The sequence below is a fragment of the Panthera tigris genome, chromosome C2 (assembly GCF_018350195.1).
Source record: "Panthera tigris isolate Pti1 chromosome C2, P.tigris_Pti1_mat1.1, whole genome shotgun sequence".
In the NCBI taxonomy this organism is placed as follows: Eukaryota; Metazoa; Chordata; class Mammalia; order Carnivora; family Felidae; genus Panthera; species Panthera tigris.
In genome coordinates, this window is record NC_056668.1 from 144408326 (window position 1) to 144430418 (window position 22093).

Here is a 22093-nt window from a genome sequence, read left to right on the forward strand (position 1 = left end):
TTAGCCACCTTGAAATGCTCTGAAACTCTGAAGTTGTCTTACTGTTAAAGAGCCAATGAGTGCCAATAAATCTTATTTTGGCCATTTACATATACAAAAAAATGCAAGAAAAAGGAAGTCATTTCAGGAAAAAATGAATTATTTACATATTCTCGAGTGAAATGACAGGCCTCTGCTTTCATTCATAATGGAGAGGATACTTTGCTGTTTCACAATCTCATGACAAAATTAAATGAATTTAATAATAAATAATAATAATTTAATTTAATCATTATTAAATAATAATTTAATTTAATAATAAAATCAATTTAATAATAAATCAAGAAATCCTTGCATGAAAAGGTGTAGAAGCAGGCCAAAAATGGGGAGTTACTTTTGGTGACCTGGTCAATTCAGTGTAATACGTGTGTGAATTGTAGTCATATACTTTTACAAATGAGTTTACATGGCAGAATATTCATTCTGTGAGTGTGTAAAAAATACTGACCAATGCCATGAACTTTTTTTCTTTTTTGATAGTCTTAATTCTATAGCAAAAGTTAATTGATGAATAAGCAACAATGAATAAAATAGGGAATTCAGAGGTATTAACTCTTGCCTGTACTAATAATTCCTTTGAACTACAACCTGCTATCTGTTATTCATTGTTTCTTAAGAGAAAAGGCAGTGTCATGAATTGGTAAGGACATCACGCCAGGTAAAAAGGACCAGGGTTCTATTTCTAGCCTGTTGCTAGCTGGGTGGACTTGAGTGAGTTATAACTGCTCCTTTAGCTTTTTTTTTTTTTTTTTTGCCATTTATGAAATGATCAGATTGAAGAATATGGAATATGTCCCCTAAGGTCAATTCTCGAACTAAATGATCATGCAAATTTAAGTTAAAAAGTTAAAAAAAAATTTTTTTTCTTGAAGTTGTTTTAGATTGCAATTCTCACCTGAGAATTTTTTTCTGAAAAGTTAAAAGTCAGGTGCTCTTTAGTAGTTCGTAGTGCCAAAGAAGCTTTTGAAAGTTGCCATCAATTTACATAAACCTGATACATAGATAACATTAAAAGTAAAAATAGGAGTGCACGTATTACTCTAAAATTCATTTTATGCAGAAGTTAAATTCTATTGTCAAGTCAACAAATATATTCAAGACTAATACTGAATTTCAAAGGACAGAATTACTTAATAAATAACACTGCCCAACATTATATTCTTTCTGTGAATACAAATTAAGGAGTTAGCCTTGCTGTTTGAATTTGGATTCAGAAAATAGCTTACTGACCACCCCCTTATGAACTAAGCTCTGCGTGATTATCCCACATGATTTTGAGAAGCTTCATTGCATTCTGCACTTGGAGAATTTGGAAATGAAATTGCATCAGGATAAACTAATACGTTCTTGCCTAGAGAAAATGAAAAGGTCTGTACAGTACCCTGGGATAGTGGATTGGCTGGCTGTGGTTATTTAGCCTCATCGATGACAAAGGGGTGCAGAATACTGGGCAAATTCTAACCTATTCATGGGACTACCGTGTGCCCCCTCTGAGAAATTCAGGGTTAATGTCGGAACTCTCAATCTGTGGGACATGTCTCTTTAATGAACTTAAGCAAATCTAGGTGTGTGGGGTCCAGAAAGTGCATCATAAGAAAATTATTCTTTTTGGAATTCTGTCTCAATTTTGACTCTTCCCAGAACAAAAAGAATCCATCTGCTGTTAGCATGCTTGTCACTCCTGTCTTAATTACGAATCTCATTTGTAACAGAAAAAGTCAATCACGAGAGTCAATGCCTTTTGCAAACAAACAGCATCTAGCTATAATTTAATAACACTGATTTGTTTCCTGTTCTTACAGTAATTTATTTATGCCAGGTAATACCAGATTTTTAGTTTGGTAGCAACATAAATTACTTTTTAAATGAACTTATTTAAGGCCAAAGGTATGTTGGTTTAAAGAAAGCAAATAAAAAAATATACATGGCTGCCAAAGATTTCTCAGGTAATATGCAGGTGATTGAGGCTTGGGAAACACTGGGCTAGTGAGAAACACGCTGAGCTGGAAGATAGGAAACCGGTTGCTAAATCTAATTCCAACCCTGTCACTAATTATCAGATTGTCCTTGGGCAAGATGATGAATCTTCATGGCTCCGTTTCTTCATTATCCAATGAATATAATGATATTTGCCAAGCTACCTTTGGAGTGATAATATAAAGATTAAAATTAAATGGTGGGTAGTGAAATAGTTTAAACATTGTATGTGCATAAGATTCTTTATTAACGTATCTGACACACGACTTTTTATTTTCTTTTTTCTTTCCACCACCCCAGCAAAGCAAACAACCAACCAAAAAACAAACATAATCATGACCATTTAGGAATGAATAACAGATAATATCATCTCTGTTTCTCTCTAGGATCACGCTAGTGTGTGTGTGTGTGTGTGTGTGTGTGTGTGTGTGTGTGTTAGAGAGAGAGGGAGAGGAAGAGAAAGAGACTGACTACAGCTGCATAGTTTCTGCATTGACACTATTCCTAAATATTGAAGCTGTGTTGTCTTTTTCTGATTGATTCTATGTTTATGTTTACCATTTTCCATGGTGATACAAAAGCTTGGAAACTAAACTATGTTTTAAAAAATTAACCTAATGATAGAACTTATTAATCTGAAAGCTTAATAAAAATATTATGACCTGTATGAATATTTAGTGCAGTTAAAAACAGTAGCTTAGGTGGCTTCAATAAGTTGAATGTCCAACTCGTGATTTCGGCTCAAGTCCTGATCCCAGGGTCGTGGGAAAAATCGCCACATCGGCTCCATGCTGAGCGTGGAACGTGCTTAAGATTCTCTCTCTCTGCCCCTTTCCCCTGCTCACACTCTCTCTGTCTCTCAAATAAAACAAAAAACAAGACTAAAAACAATAGTTTTGTTTTATACCAAAACTGGTTCTGACTTGAAACAATACTTGGAATCTTGTTCATTGTATTTTTTTCATCATGCTTAAAACCTCACATATTCTACAGAATATGGTATCTCTTCACAAAAGATGTTTTATGATTACATAATGTCATTTCCTATAGATTTTGGATTTTTTTTCTAATGTAATCTCACTTATCCTTGAAGTTAAGGTTGTTGCTTTGGTTAAAATGTAATGGTGCACTTAAATATATGATATATTTTGATATTAATGGTTATAATATGGCAGGTTTCCAGTTGTTTTATCTTGAAACGTATATACAATTATATTCCAACATTAATTCAGTGTGTGAAATAGAGAGCGTCCATACACATGGAGATCGTGCTAGCAATTGTTTGGGTTCTCATTCTATTAAGGAAACTTATTTAGCACTATTGCTGTTGGATTAGAAAATGATAGACATCATTATCTCATTCATATATAAATATTCATGTATGGTGTAGAATAGCATTTTCCAGACTTGAGCAGTCATCAGAATCACCTGGAGGGCTTGTCAAAATACAGATTGCTTGTCCCACCCTCAAAGTTTCTAATTCCGTAGTTCTGGGGTAAGCCCTGAGGATTTTCATGTTTAGCAAATTCCACAATGATGCTGAGGCTGATGTGACTCCCCTCCTCCCACAGCCATGGGTCTAGTGGAAGGCAGCTGAACAGTGAAGCCTATGGACTTTGGTGATAGCCCCACATTTCAGCCCTGGCTTTGATACTTACCAGCTGTGTAACTTGGACAAGTTAGGGGTCAATTTTGTCATCTGCAGAATGGTAGCAATCATATTTATTGTTGATTCAAATAATGCACATTAACTGTGAATAACAATGCTTAGCCCTGTTGTAAGTACTCACTGAGTGCAACATTAGTAACTAGTGGTGATGGTGGTTGACCCAGGGGTAGTAACAATGGTAGTTAGTGGTAATCAAAGAGAATACACATTTCCTGAGTTCATTTGCAAGAAAAGTTTGTTTTTCGTTTCTAAGGAGGCTGAATAGAAAGCTTTGTTTTCATTTATGACATTGTTTCTATAAGAAACACTCCACGGGAAGGGAATTCATGAAAAAGAGGTAGCACCCTTAGAAAACGAACATTCAAGAGTGTGTTGGAGATTGGAATCTATATCACCGTTCATGCAAAAGTTTAGCCATTTGTGGAATACGTTTTTCAATATTCAGAACTTAATGCGTTTGTTTCTTCCCCTTAGCAACAAGAGCAAGACCCAACAAACCTATACATCTCAAATCTCCCCATTTCTATGGATGAGCAGGAGCTTGAGAACATGCTGAAACCCTTTGGACATGTCATTTCCACAAGAATACTAAGAGATGCTAATGGAGTCAGCAGAGGCGTTGGCTTTGCCAGGTAAAACACTTGTTACGTGTGTGTGTGTTACTTGTCTTTCCTCATGATTCCCTTTTAATTCCGTTCCTTTCTAGCATAAGGCCCACAGTAATAGAACGTTTTTACCCCTTCCCCCCTCTCCAGAAAAAGTAGCTTTTCAAACCGACTCTGTATCTTGGCCTCGCTCCAAAGAATTTCATTGTAATTATAAATATGTTGTGCTTGCTAAAATATGTACATCGAATGGTTATATGTGTCTTGGGTCATAATGATATGCATACCCAATTCCCAGTTCTATGCCTGTAGATTAGCAAAATCAGATGCTGCCAATTTCTGCTAGTGGTAATAAATGCCCAGTACCCCAAAGCTAAAGAGCCCATGTGGTGAACAAAGCATCCAAATGCTTTTGCATTGATTTCCAAAGAATTAGACGATAGAATTTCTCAGTCAAGAGAAGGAAGAGAAGAAAGAATTTGAGAAACAGGAATTGTTGGAAAGTCCTAAGGAACCCAGAAAAATAAGGGGGGGTCAGGAGGGCATTTGCATTTAAGAGGCCCTAGCTGTGTGGTTTTGATGTTTTACACAGCACAGAAGAAAGAATATTGTACTTTTTTCGTTGTCGGAAAAGGAAAAGTAGTTTTCATCTTAACTTTAAGGGAATGTTTACAAAAGAAGATCTCAGCCAGGAATAGAGTTAAAATGGTTGTACCTGCTGTGCTTTCATGAAAAACAAAGCTCAAGAAACCTCAGAGAGAAAGAAACTGCTTAACAACAAAGAATGAGAGTAAGAGCTGTGTCCCCATGGCTTGGTGTGTTTATGGGTCTCCAGCTGACTTCACATGGATGAGTGGATGGATGTTCGTGTCATCTGGAAGTCAGCCCATTGTAGACAGGTGTGTCCCTTTATAACGAACCCTGCCATTATGTGGAACGCCATTGCAAACCAACTTTTATTAACCCACTTTGAAAGATAACAAATTGGAAATTAACTGTGAACTGATGTCTAACGTGACTTCCTAGAAGTCATGGACCATGCGTTAAAGTTCTGATTCCCCACCACGTTCTAGTAGACTGGTAGATATACAAGATGCATGATGATTTGAAGACAAGGAAGCAGAGGGAAGAAAATCTCCTTGACTTGAATGTATCCTTGCGGCATTCACTTTTTCCAGATCGTTCGTAACTGTTCCTTTGCGTCATCTAGGCAGAGCTAATCACATTGCCTGGGGCTCTGAATTTTGCCAGTGCAATTAATCTTGAATAGTGTATAAGCTCCTATGGTGACTTTTTTTTTTTTTTTTTTAACAAGGGGCTTTTGGTACAGAGTGTATTATTTGCAAGGACTGCCATAAAGCATACAAGAGACTGGGTGGGTTAAACAACACAAATTTATTTTCTCACAGTTCTAGAAGCCAGAGAAGTCTAAGATCATTGTGCCGGCAGGTTTGGCTGAGACCTCTCGCTTTGTCATAGATGACCTTGTTGTCCCTTTGTCTTCACATGGTCTTCCCTCTGTGTCTACGTATTAATCTCTTTTTTTTAAAAGGACATCAATCAGATTGGATGAGGAGCCACCCTTACGAGGCCCTATCTCCATATCCAGTAACATTATGAGCTATTGGGCGCTAGGACTTCAACATAGGAATTGGTTCAGGGGGAGGCACAGTTCAGCGTATAAGCCAGAGATTGGGCTGATCATTTCTCTCACTTTTGTCTTTCCTATATGCTTTCAGTTTGCTTACAGTGAAGAGTATTCTTCTTAGTGCAGAAGCCAGTAATGTACATTGTAAGAGGCAAAACTATAATCATAGTATATGGCGTCATAAGAGAGTAAAAACCTGTAAAGTTTTGTTTTCTTTAGGAACTGAGGAAAAGTGGGAATTTTAAATTGTTCTGTTATGCCCGCTTTGAAGGCAGCTTTCCTCTTTTGGGGCATTTTGCATAGAGAGGTTCTAAATGATTCTTTAAAATACAGATATGAGCATGTCAGGGGCCTCCATATGGCCTCCATATATCCCTCCATATGGCCTGAGCGATTGGATTTCCCAGCCTTGCCGACATCATTCCTGACATCATTATCCATGACATCACTCAACTTCCTGGCCTTCTCTCTTCCTGCCCTGTATGCTGGGCACAAGAAACCCTTCTTGACTGTTACACTTGTCGTGACTCTTACCCTGGCTTCTGCGTATTTATCCTCCAGATACTGGCTTAAATGTCTTTTCTTCAAAGAACCCTTTACTGACCTCTAACTCCAGCCTCCAAAGTTAGATGGTCATGTCACAGCTCCTGTCAGAGTTGTGTTCCCAAATAAAATTTATCAAAACCATAATAAATTCACTATTTAATTTGTATCTTCACCCACTGGATTCAACATTTGCGTAAATCATATTTCCTTTTCACTGTTGGAAGGGGTGGATGGGTGGAGGGTGGTTAGTGTAATTACCTTTCTATGGAGTTCCCCAATGACTAAACCCCAAGCAGTAGCATTTTAAAACTTTAAGCTTTGAATATGAATTATCAGTCACACTCCAATACTGAGACTCAGGTCTCCACACTCTAAATCATGGTATTTTCTAGTTTCAGAAAGTTAGCACATGAACTGAAAAGGAAAACATAGGTTCAAATCAAGGCAGTGATTTCTTATTCCTAAGAAATCAAAAGAAACTATGGCCCTGCCTCTTTTGTAAGAAGCCAGAAAACTGATGAAGGATCAGTATTTCATTCTCCGTGTGTCTTAGACTTGAAATCCCAAGGCGCAGGATCCCACATAATTTACCTAATTTGAATACGTGAGAAAATACTCTTAGCTATATCATAGGTAAGTGAGTCTGACCAAATTCCTCTTTCCTCACACTTGGACATTTGCTCTGCATTTTCTCAAATCACTGTGGCTACTGCCTTAATAAGCACGATCATTCACAAATTAACTCTTGCACAAGTGTTCCTTCTTTTATTCATTTATTGTTTTTTTATTATATGTGTGTGTGTGTATTTTATTTTATTTTATTTTTTAGAGAGAACATGAGTTGGGGAGAGGGACAGAGGGAGAGAGAGAGACAGAGGGGGAGAGAGAGAGAGAGAGAGAGAGAGAGAGAGAGAGAGAGAGAGAATGAATCTTAAGCAGACTCCATGCTCAGCACGGAGTCTGATACAGGGCTCTATCTCACAACCCTGGGATCATGACCTGAGTCGAAATCAAGAGACGCCCCTCCTCCTTTTTAAATATCCCTTTTTTTCTGGCCACCATTTCTCATTTGGAGCTCTGTCTCTGAACCACAAAACAGAGATGACTCGAGTGACTGTTTTCTCATTTCTTCCCAGGATAGTGCACAGTGAGAGAACTTAATGGATTATATTGCAATGGATGCCTTGGGACAGTGGTTCTCTAAGTTTAGTTTCCAGGACGGAAACCTCAGCATTGCTTGAGAAATTATTAGAAATGCAATTTGGGGGCCCTATCCCAGACCTACTGAATCAGCAATGAGCAGGGCTGGTTGGGGTTTGACAATCGATGTTTTAGGTGACTCTCGTGCTCTCTAAACTTGGAAGAGCATAGCGTTAGGGCCTTAGGACTGGTTCTCAAATCTTCTGGAAGGCCTGCGAAATCTCAAACTGCTGGACCTCATTCTTCCGATGGAGTTGATTCCTGTTGATACGTCTATCACACTGCAGACTTTCTCACATGTACTAGTCATGAACCCACCTCCCTCCCTGTTCTTCAAGGGTAGGGACCATGTTGTGTTCTTCTTCATGCCTGTCCCAGCACCTAGAATGTTGTCTGACACATAATTGATCTTCAGTGAATTTTTGATGATAAACAAATGGGATCACTTCAAGTGTTTTGTTTTTGTTTTTTGTTTGTTTTTGACTATAAGGGTTTGCAGGGAGGTAGCATTTGATGATAATAAGCCACTTCTGAGATGGGTGTCTTGGAATTTTAGAGCAAACTACAGTCAGATCAGCTCAACTGTTATTGATTTACAAATTGTTTCTTCTAAAAGTTCACAGTGCCACAGGCACTATTAAAAGAAAATGCTTATTTGATTGGAAGAACAGTAGTCATGTAATTGTGCCTGGTAAATTGGATGTATCTCTTGAATTTATGACTCTCTCAATTTACATAACCTGAATAAATTTTTTCAGAAGGCTTCATTTTGAGTATTACCAGTGATCACTTCTGACCACCAGATGTGGTCCTTGTTTCATGTGCAAGAGATCCTAAAATTCTTTAACTAGAAAGCTCCCCCCCCCACCATTATTATTTTACTTGCAAGCTATACATTAATCTGCTTTGATAACCATCTCTTCAAAGTAAAGGTAGTATCTTCATTTTATATTTAAAACACTGAACTTCAAAGCATAGATTTGAATGCCAGTAGGGTGCACAGACAGCACAATTATAGCCTTTTCAAAGTTCCAGAAGCATGAGATATATGTCTGAAATTACAGACATTTTATTTTATTTTTTATGTTTCTTTATGTTTGTGGGGTTTTTTTTGTTTTCTTTTTTTTTTTTCTACTCTCTTGTAACTTAAAACAATTTTGCAAGATCCACCGCCCTCTAGGCAACATTTTATAGCCAAGTCATAAACCTCTAAAAACAGCAGTTTATGGTGGGAATGCTGACAGTCAGACAAGTCAGACCCACTGCTGCAGAGCTCACGGGTGCCAACAGACTACCTTGCCTTCCAGGGTGAGGATCAGCACATAAATCAGCCTGAGGCTAGAGGGACATGACTGTGTGTTCACGTTATGCATTTCCCATTCCCAGAAACATGAGACCATTTGTCTAACAAAAATCACATTGAGAGAGTGTTATGTGAGGCCGGTGAAGAATGACCCAAAGTGCAGAAGGGATGGGGGGTAAACATTCACAATTAATCCGGCTTCAACATCTGGGAACATGGAACCTCTTTAAGAAATGCATTTACTGTCCCCTGGTGAGCTAAAGAGCGTGAGACTGCTGAGCACAGAGACCTTTGTATTTTGCAGTATTTTTCACCCCTCCTCAGTACTCTTAATTTGATTCTCATGGAGTTTTGTTTGAATGACTTTTAACATATGGGCAGCCAGCCCTGTGTTGTGCCCCCTCCATGCTGAACGAACAAGTTTTCCAATTAAATAATTTCAGTTCTTTCTTTTCATGAAGTAAAAAATAAATAAATAATTGTGGTTATAGGCAGACAGATGCCAGCCTGATCATTAAAAACCAGAATTATTAAGAATCAGGCTCCAAATATTCTTTCTGTGTTTTTTCTTAGTGTTGAATATTGTAGCAATTTTATTGATTTACCTTTTACTCCCTGATACTTCTTGTTCCCTATCTGCTCCCACCTCCTGAAATATGAGGAACTTTGATTCAGAGTAAGCATAATGAAAAGATGGGAATGTAAAAGATCACAAAGCAAATACCAATGCTTCTTTTGTAGGCAAATAAATGATCCTGTAAAATGACCATCAAGCTTATCTCATTGTGTTTTCGTTGTTAACTATGTGTTTTGATCATATCTACCTTGAGTCCATCTTTGTGTTAAAACGTCCCCCCTTGCTGTTTTGGCAATAGTTCTGCCATTACTACCTCAAACCTGTATGGAACAAGGATATCAAATGCGAGCTGAGAAAATCTCTAAAGTGTGAATCTAGTGATTAGTGATCTCCAAACCACAGGTGTGTTTGCACAAAAAGAGGTTACGGTGTTTGCCGAGATTGAAGAGAATAAAAGCTGTTACTTCTTGCAGTAGCTTTATTTTTTGTTTGTTACTTTTTATACCTTTATTTTATTTATTTTGAGAGAGAGAGAGAGACAGAGAGAGAGCATGGGAGGGCCAGAGAGGGAGAGAGAGAGAGAGAGAGAGAGAGAGAGAGAGAGAGAGAGAGAGAGAATCCCAAGCAGACTCCGCACTGGCAGTACGGAGCCCAATCTCAGGAACCCTGAGATCATGACCTGAGCAGAAATCAAGAATCAGATGTTTAACCTACAGAGCCACCCAAGTGCTCTAATTCCTTTCAGTAATTTTAATTCTTCACCTAATTGCCAGCAAATGTGATCCACTGGAGAGTAAACTCCTGGTCCATCCTTCAGCTTCTTGATCTTTGTTCTCATCTTATGTTTTTCTTCATTTATATCCATTGTACCCATTGTCTGTACTGTACTGTTTGTACCCATTGTCTCTTTGTCTTCATTCACCATCAGTAAATCATGATCATGACTGGAGATAGTCATGCAGAACATTCTGCTGCTTTCTTTTCCATGTTTTCAGAGCCCTGGATTTCAAGACCCAAACCAACCAACCAACCAACCAACCAGTCAACCAACCAAATGAACAAGCAAATAAATAAAATTGCATCAAATCATCTATAATTTTGAAATCTCCTGGACTCAACTCATGGCTTTATAAAAATTTAGAGGAGGGAAAACATATACTCTATTATTTTATCATTATGAAACGAAATGACTGGATCCCAAAGATCATCCTCTGTGGGATGAGAGGAGAGTTATGAATATTGTTTACTCATGTAAAACTAAAATTGTAGAACTTTGTTACATTGAAGTTGGAAGCAGTAACCATTGCTGCTCCCCTACAGCATATAAACTGAGATACAGATGATAAGGAACCAGCATAAGAGGCTCTTGGTAAGGTTGGATAGGGAATCCTGTCAAAGGGGAAAGGCAATCAGAGATCTGAGGTAGGGCCAAGTTTGGCATGTTTAAGAAACAGAAAAAAGGCAAAGCTACTATTTCATAGAGGAGAGAAAAGAAATATAACAGATAATAATATCTAGGAATCAAATGTGCCTGCAGCTCAAAGAGATTGATTAAAAGTGATAATGAATTCCAGTGGCATTTAGTGGTAGGATTTTTCTAGATCTGAACATACTATACGTATCAATTCCTCATTTATCTCAGTTTTAAGGTTTTTAATTTAATTTTCTTTCATTTCTTTATCTAAACTTCTTTTGAAAACATTAACCTATGGGTAAAAGACAGATTTAGGTTATGGTGTCAACCGGATGTTGGCAGATAATCTAAGAAACAAGCAGTTCCCAGACTGAGTGTAAAAGAAACCTTTTTTTTTTCTCTCCCCCTTCCATTTTTCTTGAAACACAGAGCCTCCAGGATGATTTTGTTCCTCGAGCGTTGATAGTTTTATGGCATAGCCATCAGCATGCTGGCTGCACACAGAATTTCACCCCAAATGATTCATCTAAAGAGACTAGAATGAAGCAGTATTTACAAAAGTGTGGGGAGAAGGCAGGGATCTGACAAAGGATGTTGAGAAACCCAGGGATGACCAGAAGGAAGCTCTTACTACCCTGAGACAGCTGAAGGCAGGTACAGGAGTGCTCCCAGGGCCAGCAAGACCCAGAGCCCTGGAGAAGGGGCTGCCTGGAGCAGCTGGAAACTGGGAGAGATGCAGTCCCGGCCAGAGAGATAGTGCCAAAGCAAAGAGAGAATAGGGAGGAGCTGGCCAGACTTCTCTCTACTCCTACCAGGCCCCCAGTGGCTGAACCCCATGAAAAGCTATCACATAAAAGAGCTAAGACAATACTGTTCATAGATGGATCACTTCTTCGAGGCATAGAGCAGAGAAGACATAAAGAGGGGCAAACAGAAAACTCATGGATAAATTAACTATTTTTCTTTCCCCTGGACTTCACTAATGAAAAAAAAAAAAAAAGCAAAGAAAAAGTAGTCAACGATAACTAAGCATCTGCTACTTTACCTCAACATTGGCAGTTGATAGAGGTTGGTAGGATTGATGGCAAATTGGCTCTGTTTAAAGAAAGTAGCTGTTCAGGGTGACTGGGTGGCTGAGTCAGTTAAGAGTCCGACTTCAGCTCAGGTCATGACCTTGTGGTTTATGAGTTTGAGCCCCGTGTGAGGCTGTGTGCTGACAGCTCAGAGCCTGGAGCCTACTTGGGATTCTGTGTCTCCCCCTCTCTCTGCCCCTCCCTTGCTCACACTCTTTCTTTCTCTCTCAAAAATAATAAATAAACACTAAAGTTTAAAAAAAAAAGAAAGCAGCTATTCAACTTTAGTTCATGGTTGCCATGATGTCTTTTTTTTCAAACCAAACATGTGGCTTTTTCTAGTAACACATACATGTTGTTTTTCCATACCAATTCTCCAATTATCTGACACCAACTGGGTGTCCAACAATTGAATTGAATTCAGTTCTAACACTAACTCTGTAGAGTTATCATCAGAACTCATGGGTTAAAGGTTCAGTCCCACAAGACTGTCCCCACTTCAGACCCCAGCCCCAAATAGCAAGAGCTACTCACATTTCTATCAAGCCAACTATATAGTCATGGGTTCCCTTGACCCCCTCAGATTTGATGATTCACTAGAACAACCACAGAACTCATGAAAACACTTTACTTATGTTTGAACTCTGTTGTTTAGTAGTTATTATGGAGGTTTTATTGCATGGGCATGGTTGATTCATTTACTGGCCATTAATGATTGAGCTCAATCTCTAACCCCTCTCCCAACCCCTGAGGTGGTGAGTGGGGCTGAAGTCTCCAAACCTCCAATCATTTGGTCTTTGCGGTGATCAGCCCCATTCTGGATCTATCTAGGGGTCCCATCTTGAGTCATCTCATTAACGTAAACTCAGGTATAGCCAAAAGGGCCTCATTATAAGTAACAAAGGACATTGCTATCACCACCGGTTTAGGAGTTCTATGTCAGAAACCAGGGGCAAAGTCTAAATTTATTTTTATTGTACCTTAGTTGCCACTGCAGAAAACATGGAATAGATCATCTTACCTTTCAAGAGGAATCAGGAATCCAGATTTCCGTGTGAAGTCTCCCAGTCGTTAAATGTTGACAACCATTTCAGAATCTTTAGAACTTTTCTGAAGTCCAGACAAAACATCCAGTTTGGGACATTGACAAAACAGCTCTAGAACAGTCATTTTCAGCCCTGGCTACACACTGGAATCACCTGGGTGACTTTGAAAAATATGTCCCTGGACTTCATGCCAAAGCAATTAAGTTAGAATCTCCTGGGCTTGGGCCCAGAATTGATATTTTTAAAAATAGTTTGGTAATAATTATAATGTACAGTCATTTTTGTTTATTTTTGTTAAAGTTTATTTATTTATTTTGAGGGAGGGTGCTGAGAGAGAGAGAGGGAGAGAGAGAAACCCAAGCAGGCTCTGTGCTGCCAGTCCCAATTGTGGCGCTCAAACCCATGAATCATGAGATCGTGACCTGAACCAAAATCAAGAGTTAGTCACCTAACCAATGGAGTCACCCAGACACCCCTACAGTCATTTTTATTTATTTATTTATTTTAAGTTTATTTATTTATTTTGAGAGAGACAGAGATAGCACTAATGGGGAGGTGGGGGGGCACATAGAGGGAGAGAGAGTCCCAAGCAGGCTCTGTGCTACCAACACAGAGCCCGAGGTGGGGCTTGAACCCACGAAACTGCCAAATCATGACCTGGGCCGAAAGCAAGAGTCGGATGCCTAACTGAGCCACCCAGGTGCCCCCCTACAGTCATTTTTAAGTAAATATTTTATTTTGGAATAAGTTTAATTTAACAGAAAAGTTATAGAAGTAATAAAGAGTTCCCATATACACCACACCCATTTCCCCCCATTGTTGACACCTTACATTAATTACCATGGTACATATGTCAAAATTAAGAAACTGACATTGGTACATTACTATTAACTAAACTCCAGACTTATTTGGATTTCACTAATATTTCCACTGACATCCTTTTTCTGTCCTAGAATCCAGTCCAGGGTACCATTTTTGTATGTAGTTGTCATGCCTGATCACTCAGCTGAGGTTTGTGACAATATCAGACTTTCCTTGTTTTTCCTAGGTAGTACTAGCCAGGTATTCTGGGGAATGTCTCCAGATCTGGGTTTATCTGATGTTTTTCTCATGATAGTATCCATACTATGTATAGATTTTTGGAAAGATTCCCAAAGATGTGAAGTGCCCTTCTTGTGACATCAGATCACAGGCCAGTTAGTAGAGGTTGAATGGAATGGAGGTAGCAAGGTCTTTCCAGCATCAGGACGCATTAAAGTAGACAAGTATGGGAAATCAGGAAGGATGATGGGAGGCCAGCAATGGAGCTCCACGTCTCCCAGGTAAGCCATCTGAACTGAGAGTCAAGAGACAAAGATTCTGTTTCAGGCTCATCCACTGACCACTCTTTAGACAAGGCAACTGGTAGTAGTTTCTTCATCTGTACAATTTAGAAGTTGATATCCGTGGCTCTTTCTAGTCCTGAAATTGTGTGATTCTAAAACTCTGGAGTGGGTTTTAATTGGTCAAATATTATCCATAGTTTCGTATCCTAAGAGGAATGTGTTTTAATGCTGAGTAAGACATCACCCAAATGCCTGGGTGTCGGCAAAGGACAATGGGAGGAGGCCACTCTGCTTCGTTGTTAAGCATTTATGACACTTGCATCCTAAGAATGTCAAGCACCTGGCAGGTAGAGCACAGATTGCACAAACTAGAGCACACATTGCAAAAACGAAGAAGAAAATTCAGCTTGTTCACTCAGTCTTTGTTCCCGGGACTCAACTGTTGTTCTTTCCATTACAATAGACGAAGCAGTAAGTGATGTAATTTATTTTTGAAATCTCAGAAAGAGTGCACATTTTAGTACTTTTAAAAAATCTGTTGATATTGACCCTTTGCGCAACTCCAGCCGGATTTAGATGGATGACTGGCTTGCAATGTTGGATATTCTAAGTTGCCAATAATTTGTACAGAGCCTGTGATTGCAAAACCACAAAAATTTCACAATAGCGGAAACCTCTAATTAACCAAAATAAATGACGGGGTGGATTTGTTTTAAATATATGGTTAATAATGCTTATTGCTTCAAGATCATAAACTGAGAGATGCTCTGTTGAGGTGAGATAGATAGGCTGCAGATGATATTGCAAAGTTCTCTTCCACCTTGGTGTGTTAAGTCTGACCCAGAACGTTCTACTAATACTGGATCAAGCTCTCCTCTGATGTAATTTGCCTGTGGGAATTGTATTGGCTGTGAAACTGGTTCCCCTTAGTAGCTGTTGTAAAAAAAAAAAAAAAAAGGATTTTTTTTTTTAATCACAATTCTGCGATTTGTTTTGAATGACACTGAAGCCAGGTTCCTAGGCACTGAGACAAGAAAGAATGTCAAACGGGACCTTTAATGTGTATTTATATTTAAACATCAGACCTAACAGAAAACCCTGAAGCTTTATACAATGATTGGAGCCTTGTAAGAACCTAATTAATGTATCTTCGGGTGAATGGTTGGCCTGGCACGCGAGCTGTCCCGAGGTACTCAAGGGGGTTCAGGTACCGCCTGGGAAGAATAGATGTGGTTGTAGTGATTCAGTGGCCCGTCTGAAAGCGACGTGTAAAGGCAGCTTTGTCTGGCATGCCGCCTTTTCAAACTCACTTCATAATGCTAGTGTCAGTTTCAACTGAAGCGTGGGCCAGATTGCAGATAGCTTGAGCTGGCATTTCAAAGTGGCTAATTGTGAACTTGAGAAGAGAATGGACACATTCTTCCAAAGGTGGCTATTCAAATGCAGTATCTTCCCCCCTAGAGCTCCAGCCTCACTTTTGTTCTGTTCCCACATAAAATGCAAGAGGAACACTGAGCCTTTCCCTTGATAGCTCCTCTATCTGCACCTTTGCTGGGACTGCTTTGCCTTGTTAAAATGTGCCCCGTGTATTAAAATGAAATTGTCACTGCTGGGTGGTGCAGCATAACATGGTTTGACACTAAGCGCCGGCAGCTACAGAAAACAGACTTTTATTGCATTTATTCTTTCAGAGACGAGAGTCTCTAAAGGCTCACTGCAGACATTCACTTAGTTAAATCTGAATGAAGCCAAAGTGAACAATCTACGCCGCTGTCTTTGTGTTACCAGAAACAGCCCCCATCCGGCTTGATATGGCTGTAAAATAGTCTTAAGAAAAGATGATCATACTTAGAATCCAAAAGGGAAGACTTGAGGCTTTCAATCCAGAGCAAAAATATTTTAGGGGGGTAGAGTGGGTGAGCCACCTGATTTTCTACTTTGGCTTCCTCTGTATTTCCTAAAACACATTAAATAGAATTAACAAGCCTGTGCACACACACACACACACACACCCCAATCTAGTTTAGTCTTCATTTAGAATTCCATGTCATTTTAAGACAAAGAGAAAGGATTTGATTTGCAGGACTCATGCAACCAAGCTTTAGATTCTAACTGCCTTTTATCTAGATGAGTATCCAGAGATAAATTGAGCAGGGAGGGGGCTCTAGGGTATAAGCTTTTCATTCTGTAGCTCTCCTGGAATAAAAATTCCATAAAGTAACATCTGTAGTAATTAAGGGCTTACATTTCCTCTCCCATTCATGTCTCTGGTAGGAGGGAAGGTTATTGTTCCTAAGAGACAATAGATAGTAGATCCTGTGGGAAGATAGAGCAAAATTAGAATTCTTTTGTTCCTAGAAATGGAAGTTTCCTACTTCCAAAATAATAATAATAATAATGATAACAATAACAAGTTGGAAGATTTACTGTAAAAGATTCCACCAAAAGAAAACCTTGAAGGAGTTAGGAAAATTGTACTTAGCTATTCCTAGATATTTGGAATGGAGAAAGATTCATCTTGTTTTCCTAACCCCAAATATCATCTGATTTGGGGAAGTTGTGATTAAGCAGTAAATAAAATGCTCTCTTTGTTTTTATTTTTATTTATGAAAATTGTAGATTATTAAGCTTAAAGAGTCATAAAATTGATTCATTCTTCAGATGTTCTATAAAATCACGCCTATGTGGAACCATTGGACCATTTGATAAATGAATAATAACCTATTTGTTTCCTGCACTTTCTAATGAGTCAGATTGGTTTCCTGTACTTTCTTGTCATACCATGACCAGCTACATAATTTGTAGGACCCAGGGAAAGATAAAAATGCAGGACCCCTAATTAGAAAGTCACTAAGAATTTCAAGATGGTGCCAGCAGAGTTTTAAACCAAGTATAGGCTTCTTCTAAATTTTTGGCTCTGTCGTTCTGTACTCATCTCATACCTGGGAAGTCATTGTTGCTTGCTGGTAGAGATTTGCCATGTGTATCAATACAGAAAAATGTGCCTCCATCCCATGCCTCATAGGAATGTATGTCAGAAAAGATCTTTTTTTTTTTTTTAATTTTGAATCGGAAAATAATTATAGCCCCCCATTGGAACATGCTCCTGATACTATCTAGAATTCTTTAACCTGAAAATTCAGATGTTCTGTCTGCATCTCTGAGCTTATCTCTGAGAGTTTGGTGTCCTCACACCCCTGGAACCTTCCACTCAGGCACAGTGTTCTGTTTACCTCACCTCCTCTAAAAGGACGCAGGGTCAGGTGAGCCCCCTGCCCTCATGACTTCTCTAAGGGCCCTTTTGGCGTTCTGTGCCCACTTCTCAGTGTTTCCCTGGTTTCTGGAATTCCTCTCACGTTTGAATTCCTGTAACTATAATAATTGTATAACTTATTTGGCATTTGCTTGCATATTTTTTTCCTTATCTTGTTTCCTCTGCATGTAATATGCTCCTGAAAACACACAGAAAATTTAGGGGTAGGAAAGTTTTATAACTTGAGCTAAAGGGCTCCATTTGAAGAAAGCTCATATGAATAATAGCATAAAATCCAAAATTATACTTTGCCTTTTAGACAAATTTCACACATTTCATACACATCTTTCATATGTGTGTGATCTGCTTTTCAAATTTGTATTTGCCTCTAGTGTACTGTTTGGGGGATTTAATTTGCTTTAATCAGAACCAGCCCTTTAATTTTTATCTTCCCCATCCACTGTCATAAAATAATAAAGCCCAACTATAGTTAATTATTTAGAAAATGTTGCCAATCCGAGTCTACTTAGGATAGGGCAACCCTGCCAATATTGACATTAGGATATTGATAGAGTTCAAAATGCTCATTCATTAGCTTGCAAGTGAGATGGCAAAATTTGGCCCCAGAAACCTAGTTTAGGGATAGTGAGATCTAGTAGGAGAAAATAGAGGATTTTCCAAAATTCAAAATGAAGGAAGTTCAGGACCTGAAGTTTACGTGTTTATGTTCTCCTCTCACATTCCGGGCACCTAATGATTCCCTTTTGTACCTTCACCCAGTGCATTTTCAATAAAAGCGTCAGAGATGCTGATATTACCACCGTATTAATCATCGCTCTACACTGCAGGCGGTGGAAATACAGCACATGTTGTCAACTTGTTTTGTGGAGTCCTCAGCACAATTGCTTAGTAGCTGCAGTTCAGCTTCGGTGTTAGACAAGCCTTAGTTAAAATCTCAACTCTGCCCCTTATTGGCAAGGTAGTTCATCTGTGTAAGCCTCAGAGCCTTCTCTGTGAAGAACCAAAAGACCTACCTTTCAGGTTTGGTAACTCAGACATTCCATAGATATTTACAGCACTTTCAATTGTCAGACGGTGTTCTGTGGGTTACATAAGATACTGCCTCAGTATTACCTCTGGGAGAGAACTCTGCACAGAGCCATCCACCGAGGCAACTTTCAGTGCAGTAAATCATAGTCTCAGCAATGGCGAGTTTGTGATACTCTGTCACCTAATCATGGCGGTCATGGTGACCCTTCCGGTAGAATCCTCAAATCAAGCTTTTCCACGGCTTGCCTATTTTCCTTTTCATTTTTATGTACTCTTCTGGAACATGCACAACTGTATGAAAGTACATGATCTCCTGTTTACCTCTTTTTCCAGAATGGAGTCTACTGAAAAATGTGAAGTGGTAATTCAACATTTTAATGGAAAATATCTGAAAACACCACCAGGCATCCCAGGTAAGAAATACCATTAAGTAATCATGCAATTGTGTCTAGGCTTATTGTTATTGTTAGAAGGAGTACATGGTAAAGCCCTTGGTTGGTCACTGGAAAGGAAAGGTTGCTTTGGTAACTGTGTGTTTTTTAATAGTATGTAGCAACTCCTCTTCTCAAAACTACCAAAGCCTTCTTGGTGTTTCTTCTCTGGCCTTTCTTTGGAACCTCTGCTGATGATTGCCTACAGTGAATTAGGAGAAAAACACAGCAAATCATAGTGTAAAATGCACTTCAAGTGAAGGCAGTTTGGGACTCCTGTCATTCATGTGGGTATCTCGATTTCTATTTTATAATGTATCTCAACAGTGATAGTCACCGTGGAGTACACAGACTGATGCCAGTATCCAGACATTTCCTACCAGTTCATCACAAGAAGGGTAGAGAAAGGGAGAGTAAGCATTTAGAAACTTTTGTAACAATTTGACATTGCCATGAAATCTGAATGCATAATCTCATATTTAAAAACATATCAAGTTACTGACATTTTGAACTTTTTTTTAAATTGTCCCTTCATCAGAGATAGTTTGAGAAGCACCAATCTTGACTCTGCCAGGGCATTTCACATTGGCCATGGCAAAATTCTTAAGCTTTTATGTACATCGTAAGATGATATAAATTTATGCTTTAAAAGATTACACTCAGCATAAAGAATTGAATACATCCTATGTGTTAGGACTTAAGCTAGCAATGCCTCAACCTGATATTAATCAGCCAGCAGTATATATGGCAAGTGTTTAATAACAAGTAAGTAAATTTAAAAATATATCTTACTCATGCATAAAAATATTAGAGATTGAACATAGGGATAAAAAGAAAGAATTATAATAAGTAGATAAAGAAATGTCTGAATAATGCATATTGGTCTATTGGTTTGCTCTTTTGTTTTTGGTGATTCTCAGGGGGGAAATGTGACCTCTTCAGTCTTATAATAGTTTCCTTTTGATTTTTTTATGCTGGGCTTCTGTAATGTTTGCTATGTAATGTATTCACTATTTAAAACCCATGGTTAGAGAGTTCAGGGGTTGAACATTTCAGTTCCTTAAAATGTATCGAGGTTACACGGAAGAGGAAATCTGAACAAAAAGAGAAATATTTTTGTAGAGGGATGCGAGTCAGGGTTCGTTTGGGGAGGGTGTTGGGAAAGGAGAAAGGCCCTTCAGACACTCACTTAGATAATCTGGAAAATCCAAAGTCGCATCTCCTGGTTAATCAGAGAGTGCACACACAGCTAGCTAAGCCTGTGGCTCGATCTGGTTAGCTTCCATGCATAACGTTCCCTTGAGAACCAACTGCATTATGATCCAATTGGAGACATATGGTGTTGTTAAGAAAAGAGTTAGCAGTTTTCATCTCAGCATGTAAGCTGCCCTTGCATTTGAGGAGAAATACTTTCTTTTTTTTTCCTTTTAGCATAAAAGGCAATTTAAGACACTACTCAGACCCATCATTGAATAAAGGGGTTGCATTGTTAGCAGATTCTCCCCTTATCTATCCACTTTACCCAACAGATGCCTATCTATAAGGAGGCATTTAAACTAAGTATGAATTAGATGGTTATATAAAAATTAAGAATAAGCAAATTATGTAGAAATTATTGTTGACTCAAGTTTTATCACATCTCAGGGTTTTTTTTGTTTTTTAGATTTCTTCATTTTCAGAAAAAGACATTGAAATCCTTCTTGACTTGATTGATTTGAAACTGTATTATTTGGTTTTCCCCATAGAACATAGCTGACTAATAGAATTTAATGATACAGACAAAGAAAGTCACTATAAATCCCCCAATGTCTGGGCATCCTTCCTGAATACGCAGGCTGTGATATCAACCTGTCTAATATCATAGCTACACCCAATGGAAACATTGTGAATAGCAAGAACTTGGTTATGAGTTTCTCACTCACTTTTATCTCATGGGAACACAAGAGGCAAAATAATTGTGCTCAGTTATAAAACTCTTAAAGATACAAGTTTATGCTTCTGAGATTTGTACTCCATGTAATAGAATTAGATATATGACATTAATCATCATTAGTACTTGAATTTCGTTATTTATGCATTGGGAGTCAAACAAAGTTTAATAAAAGTTTCAAACACTAACAGAAGATACTTCATCTTTGGTATTTAAGTTTGATATGGAATAAAATAAGACATAATGCAAAATGTGGGTATTAAGTCCAGGAGTAAAATGCCCTCATTGGGTCATTTATTAAGTCAAACTCGGTAAAATCAAACATGAGTGTATGCTGTTTGCCTTTATTGGTCCTCACTGCTTATTTGTTGTGGATGATTGAAGTGTTATTTTCAAAAACTCATATCTTCATCCAATTTTCTATTCCATCTTGAAGACTGCAAGTGGGATGTCACTATGAACCCTGATATCAAATTGGAAATGATTCCTTTGATATTGTCAAAAGAAATGACCACTTGCCTAACTTTTTAAATCCTAACATAGCTTTAGAGAGACTGTCCTTGCTTGTGGGTGTACTAATTAAAACCACCTATAAGTGATCTGACCCACCTGCAACTAAAGTAGAATTCACAAAATTAGAAAAATCTCAGTGTTCTACATTATCAAGATTTGGTATCTTTGAATTTAAAAGTTTGTGGTTTTATGGAACCCACATTGATGATTTCAATGTAAGGCTTTAAGGATGTGTGATTGATGGCCCCACAATGATCCAATAATCACCTGAGATTCTCAGGCCCTAAGAAAGCTATAGAAAGGATTGCATGTTAAGTCAATCATCCTATACTAGACCCCTGCTTTTATCTTACTGTAAACAAATAGAAAACAATTGGTACCAAATTTGTATTCTTTACTTCTCTGTTTAGGAATGACTTGGGGAAATGTCTACATGTCACTGGGCAAATACTGTGCCATATTGGTTTCTGTTACCCTTGACGATGATTTCTCTT

The 22093-nt window shown here is 38.4% G+C and overlaps 1 protein-coding gene across 8 annotated transcripts in view; it reads left to right on the forward strand.

Moving 5' to 3' along the window:
• The window catches only part of RBMS3 (RNA binding motif single stranded interacting protein 3), a 708718-nt gene that overhangs the window by 434548 nt on the left and 252077 nt on the right, over positions 1 to 22093 (forward strand). For all 8 annotated transcript variants that reach the window (XM_015544414.2, XM_015544418.2, XM_015544420.2 and 5 more), the window contains exons 5-6: positions 4160 to 4317; positions 19059 to 19138. In XM_015544414.2, coding sequence (XP_015399900.1) covers positions 4160 to 4317; positions 19059 to 19138 — 238 coding nt within the window. The remainder of the gene's footprint in view (positions 1 to 4159; positions 4318 to 19058; positions 19139 to 22093) is intronic.